At 35.2% G+C, this 7,057-nt stretch overlaps 1 protein-coding gene across 1 annotated transcript; it reads left to right on the plus strand.

Annotated features, from left to right (window-relative positions):
- Window positions 1–4,537: 4,537 nt before the first annotated feature.
- On the plus strand, window positions 4,538–5,002 carry LOC107872668 (extensin-like). Its single transcript, XM_047412260.1, has one exon. The coding sequence runs from the start codon at window positions 4,538–4,540 to the stop codon at window positions 5,000–5,002; it is 465 nt and encodes a 154-aa protein (XP_047268216.1).
- The last annotated feature ends 2,055 nt before the right edge of the window (window positions 5,003–7,057 follow it).

Raw genomic sequence — 7,057 nt, forward strand, 5'->3', positions numbered from 1 at the left:
TTGTTGTGTCATTTGTGGTACAATATTTTATGGACGTGGTCATAGTAAAACCTCTTCAGTTTTTCAACATGCGCTTTCTTTTTTATTTTCTTTTTTAAATTCTTTACCTCATATGCTTGTCTCCCTTTTTGCCTTTCTTTTATTTTGTTTGTGAAGCTATCACATGGATTGGATTCCTTTCACTGATAAAAAAAATTCTTTTTTTAATTAAAATATTCTATTGTTGCTGGCTGCTTTACTATGTTGTATTGAATCTGTTAGGTTTTTGCTTGTGTCCACTGCATAGTAGCATCTCTAAACAACCCTATTATTGTTTTGTTTCTCTTGTTTTTGTTTCACTTCTCTATTATTATTATTGTCGTTCTTGTGTAGATGGAAAATGAAGATCGTACATAGATGTATAATAGACTTTATCCTAATCGTGCTGGGTTGAGAGAGGAATATAAATCTAGGGTAGCTGGATTTATTGCTAAAGCAATGACACTTAATGATTTTCTTATTGAAGGGATAATTAGGTGTCCTTGTTGGAATTGTAAGTGTTGCAAGTTATTAAGTCCAGATGCTGTTACATTACATCTTTATAGGAAGGGTTTTATGTTAAATTATACTGTGTGGACAACTCCTGGAGAGAGTAGTGCTGCTAATAATTTTGCTTTTCAGAATTATGCTGAAAGTCCAATAAAAGAGAATAATGTCAAAAGGTCACGATATAGTAAGATGGTCAGGGATGCTTTTAGGACACACTCAGGGGCTCAAAATGAACCAAAGGATGAGGCTAAGCACTTCTATGAACAGTTAAAGGAAGCTAGTCATCCATTGTATGAATGATCAGTGCATTCTAACTTATCTATTGCCGTTCGATTACTGAGTATTAAGTTAGATTATTCAATTTCTCAAGAGGGCATGAACTCTATCATTGTACTTATGAATGAACATAACCTAAATAAACTCGACTTACCCAAAAATTTCTACACAACAAAGAAATTGGTTTCTAAGTTAGGACTTTCATCAGAGAGGATTCACTGTTGCGAGAAAGGTTGCATTTTATTCTATAAGGAAGATGCAAATTTAGAACATTGCAAATTTTGTAATCAACCTCGTTATAAGGAAGTCACACATACTAATGATAAGAAGGTTCTTGTGAAGTCGATGCATTCCTTACAACTTATACCACGGTTAAAGAGGTTGTATGCATCAATGAGCTCTGCCCCTCATATGAGATGGAACTTGAAAATAAAAGAACACTTGCTGTTTTATGTCATCCATTAGATGGAGAAGCATGGAAAAATTTTAATAGTGTGTATTCGGATTTTGTTAGTGAACCAAGAAACATTAGGTTAAGATTATCTACTGATGGATTCACTCCATTTTCTGTCTCAGCAACACCATATTCATGTTGTCCGGTGTTTGTGACTCCTTATAATCTCCCACCTGAATTGTGTATGACGATTCAGTATATATTTCTAACTTGCATTATTCCAGGTCCTTGCAATCTAAAAGTTTTGATTGATGTATATCTGCAGCCATTGATTGATGAGTTGAACTTATTGTGGCATGAAGGTGTGGAAGCATATGATGTGCCAATGAAACAAAACTTTAGATTGTGTGCTACTTTGTTGTGAACTATAAATGACTTTCCTTCTTAAGTAATGATGTTTGGGTGGTCGACTGCGGGCAAGTTAGCTTGCCCTTGTTGTATGAAAGACACAAAAGAATTCACTTTGAATCATGGGGGTAAAAACTCATGGTTTGACTGTCATCATTTATTCTTTCTGCAACATGAGTTCAGGAGAAATACTAGTGATTTTATGAAGAATAAGACTAATTTTGAGGAGCCACCGCCAATTTTGTCGCAATAAGAAATTTGGGATAGAGTGAGGAATCTGCCTATGGTGTTACACATAACTGGACTAAACGAAGCATATTTTGGGAGATAGATTATTGGAAGGATAATCTTCTGCCTCATAATCTGGATCCCATGCATATTGAGAAAAACTTATTTGACAACTTGTTTAATACTGTGATGTATGTAAGTAATAAAACAAAAGATAACTTCAAGGCTAGGATGGACTTAAAGGAGTATTGTCGGCACAGTGAGTTGTATCTGACATACTTAAACAATAAGAATCAGAAGCCCAATTCCAGTTACACATTCACTTTGTAGGATAGAAGAGTGATTTGTGATTGGGTTAGCAATTTGAGAATGCCATATGGATATGCATCAAATTTATCTAGGTATGTTGACATGAAGGAAGAAAAGTTGACCTCTATGAAGAGCCATGACTATCACATTTTCATGGAGTCATTGATGCCTATTGCATTCTGTGCCCTGCCCGATAGAATTTGGGAGACCATAACAGAGATAAGCTAATTTTTCAAAGATTTATGTTCTAACACATTAAGAGAGGAGAACCAATATTTGATGGATATCAACATTCGCTTAACCTTAAACAAGTTGACAAAAAATTTTCCTCCTGTTTTTTTTTATGTCATGGAGCATCTTCCAATTCACCTTGTACGAGAGGCACAACTTAGAGGGCCTGTTCAGTGTCGATGGATGTATCCCTTTGAGAGGTATTGACTTTTAACATTTACATTAATTTGTTTTAATTGAACATTATTTCATCTAAAAGATCATACTATGCAGGACTATTGGCAAATGTAAGCGGACCATAAAAAATAGATCCCGAATTGAGGGATCAATATGTGAGGCTTATTTGGCTAAAGAGACCTCTTATTTTTGTTCATATTATTTTGAACATGGTGTACCATGTCTGATAAACCAACCTAATAGGCATGATGATAGAGACAATACAGATCCTTCGGCACCACCATTTTTAATATTCAATCAACCAGGTAAAGGAAGTCCGAAAGGTGGTCCAATTTGATATTTGAATGAGGCGGAGCTTAAGTCAGCTACAACACATGTATTATTAAATTCTACCAAGGTCTTGCCTTTTTATAAGTGAGTATATTTATATTAATGACAATCATTCAAGGTCTATCTAAGCTTTAACTAATGAAAGTCATAACTTTGTCAGACAGCTACTTCGTGGCTTTACACGGGGATGCTGCTGTTTATCCTATGTTTTCAGTGTGCTTTAGAGAATATGTAAGTGTAACTTAAATATTTAACATGATTTACACTTTTGTTCAATCTCATGTATATTTAAATTCTAACTTTTTTTGAACTTTTTATAGGTTCATAATCCACTTAATTATGACCCAAATGACCAATTTTTACGTCATACAGCTTGGGGACCTGATGCTAAAGTCAGAAAGTTTTCTAAGTACTCTATCAATTGGTACAGATTTCATACAGAAGAGTTCTGTAATGCCAAGAAAACCAACAATAGTGGGGTTTGGGTGAAAGGTGATGACGGTGTTGATTATTATGGTGTGCTTCACGAGATTTTAGAACTCGATTAACATGTTGGTGGTCCAAAGAAAAAATTGGTCCTCTTTTAGTGTAAGTGGTATGATCCTACGCCTACGTTAGGTACAAAGGTTCACCCTCAGTACAAAACAACTGAAATTAAGCGTATAGGGGAGTATGGAATCTGTGATCCATTTGTCATTGCACAAAATGTAAAACGAGTGTATTACGCTCCATATCCTTTATGTAAGAATAAATCTGCATGGTGGGTAGTTATAAAAACAAAGTCCATGGGTATAGTTGTAGTGGAGGATACATTAGATATAGCGTATCAGAATGACATTTCAAGTGTTGAATAAAGGGTGAATAATGAATTAGCAGGTGAGTTGCAGCGTAACGAAGGCCTATATGAAGAATTTGATCCTTCTGAACTTCAATTGAATGTTCATGATTATGGAGAAGGAACATCCAGGGCAAATGACAAGGAAGATTCAACTGAAGAAAATGAAATAAACGGGGAAGAGTTACTTGATGAAAATGAAACAAGTGATGAGGAAGAATCGATGAATAAATATGAAATAAGTGATGAGGAAGAATTTATGAATGACTATGAAACAAGAGATGAGGATTAAGTTGTTATTAATTGTTGCAATGTGTTGTAACAAGGTCTTGAGTTGTATTTTAGCTGCTGCTTTTTGCTATTTTTCTTGACAATATAATATTTTTTCTTTGTTAACATTTGTAGTGCCAGTAAGAATATTTTTGGTTGTCTGATTAAATAGCAGTGGTAAAACTACTGGCACTATGCATGATTTGCTTGTCTTGTTGCATTTTCTTAAATCCTACTTCTTTAGTTCCTCTGGATAAAGTAAGTCATATGAATCCTGGTAAGATTGTTTGATAAAAATGACATTAGTAACTCCATGAACAAAATTGAAGTATATAATACCATCTCCAGTGCATATTATAGACATTTTAGCACACTGAAATTGTTCCAAAATATTTGACATTACAGGAAAACAAGATGAGGCTTTCTTTTACTCAGTACTACAGGGAATGTAGAATTTAATTTTCATTTGATCTAAGAAACATATATGGACAGCATAACACAAACTAACTCTTTTTTGTGTTTTTTTTCAAGGTGGTTAATAATGAAAATCAATGGCATCAAAAGGTCACGGTAATGGACGGCGTAAGAAAGGTGAGAAAGGACCTGATAATCTTCCCGCAGGTCAATATACACCACCACCACCACCATCAGCACCACCACTACCACAACCTGTTACCACAACTCTTCAACCAGCTACTACAAATATTATTCCTTCTCCAAGGGCAACTATTTCACTACCAAATGCATTTTTCATGCCCCCACCACCCCACCAGTTCCAACCCTCTTCTCCCCATAATAGTTTACATAGTAGCTCTGCATCTGTACCTTCAACATCATCCATACCTAGCCTTTCTGGATTGAGAATTGGAGGTCTCAACACATCGACATCGCCCTCCATTGATAGTGCTGCAGAGTCTAATGATACAATATCTACTTCTCAAATTCCGAAATTTAAAGAGACAGTAGAATATGACGGCAACAGCAGGCTAATTATCGCCCGTGATGGTAATGGGTAAGTAAATCTTACGTTTTTTCATAATTTTTAAAATTTTCAAAAGCTAAGATAATTTAATATAATTTTATTGCAGGTTTATTCCCGCATATAGTGGCGGACATATGGTTATATAAGCAATTAAACCATTTTACATAGTGCCGTGGGATAGTTGGAATGAGATTCGACTCAACATCAGATTGCTTATGTGGAATCAGTTTGTGGTATAATCAAAATCAAAGAATTTACCATTTCAGTATGCTATCAATGATGAATTTACCTTTATATCCGTCAACTTATTTCATAACTTTATATTAAACTATTTTGCAGACAAAGTGTGCATGCAATTCTTGTCATGATAATAAAATACAACACATTTTCAAGTTCAAAGCAGCTCAACGGATCAAAGAACACTTGTATGAGGCCCGGAGGAACTTGGAAAAACCTGGTTGGCTGAATGCTAATGTGTGGGTTCAATTCTTGAAAAAATGGGATGCTCCTGAATATAGGACAAGGAGGGAACGTACAAAGGCAAATAGAGCATCTCAAACGGGTGGCTCGTTGCACACTGGAGGTTCGATGAGTTTCGCTACCCACCGATGAATACTAGTAATATTAGCTTAAATTTCTAATTTATTCATTTTAGTTCAATGTTCTAAACCGTGACATAGTGAAGCCGTGTGGGGCTCTTCCGATTCACTACTGTTGTTATCTTCTTGTTGTTGTTCATCTTGAAGTCAAGTGAAGCCGTGTGTAGCCTATTTCGATTCACTAACATAGTTGACATCTTGTTGCTTTTGTTGTTGTTCATCTTAAAGTCTAGTAAAGCCGTGTGTGGCCCATTTCAATTCACTAGCATTGTTGACATCTTGTTGTTCATTTTAAAGTCTAGTGAAGCTGAGTGTGGACTATTTCGATTCACTAGCATTGTTGACATCTTATTGCTTTTATTGTTTCTTGTTTCTTTTGTTATGAACTTTATCTTGTATCACACTGCATGATGGTTTTAGAAAGTAAAAAGAAGAGAATTAGTCTCTATGGGAAGGGTGCCTAACTCCCTACCGTGATTAAAGGGGTCAAGAGTTTCTTTTGTTCAGTGACCGAAGTCCTTACTACCCTTTTCATGACTGTTTTGTTGATTTTAGCTTCCAAAGCTATATTGGATGGGTTTGGAACCCTTGGAGAGTCATTGATAGTTTTATCATCCACTGATTCATTCTTTCCTAGAATATGATAGTTTAAAGAGGTAAATACTAGTAACATATCGCAAATACATGTGCAAGTTGGCAGCTGTGTGGAGTAATCAGTACAATAATGTACAAACACCTTAAATACAACACATCACAAAAACTAATGGTACATCATGTATATTTGAAATTAGGATAACCATGAGGCAGAAACACCCGACTCATACTTCCTTTAGAGTAGAACAACAGGAGCTTCTCTAGAACCTACATTCAGAAAGACAAAGGCGGGAAATCATCATTATCCTTTAGATGGTATGATGATTTAAAGATCCTTACTGAAAACAATTGGATTTGCTACTATAGTGACCCTGAATGTGAAGCAAGCTCAGGAGATCTGTGATTGAATGCTTTAGGAGTTACTACAAATCAAAGGTGTTACCTATCAATATCCTTACTGAAAACAGAATTTGATCTCTGCATATTAAATGATTAGTTTTCATAGATTTTAGTTGAAATTTAAACTGACTGGTAGTGGTTTACTTATTTTATATATCTGGAAATATGTGTGCTTTATATGGGGTTTAGGGTAGGAGTTAATCTTAGGAGGTCTAGTTTTGAACTTTGATCAAAATGCCAACCTTTTCAGGGTAACCGAGTGATATCTTATGCTTCATGTCCGACTTTGTTTGCCTAGTAAAATAGCTGAATATGGGCCAAATGTGTTATTCAATAAATATTAGACCACAACCTGTGAAGCCTATGAGTCTAATGAATTGATAAAAGTGTATGATGTGAAGGTCTATGTAGTCTCTTGTCATTGTGTAGGATAAACCCAAAATCAGTACGTAGTACCAAGATCTCGAATGGTGAATTTAACTTGGAAAATGATTTAT

This window comes from Capsicum annuum, chromosome 5 (assembly GCF_002878395.1).
Source record: "Capsicum annuum cultivar UCD-10X-F1 chromosome 5, UCD10Xv1.1, whole genome shotgun sequence".
Taxonomy (NCBI): Eukaryota; Viridiplantae; Streptophyta; class Magnoliopsida; order Solanales; family Solanaceae; genus Capsicum; species Capsicum annuum.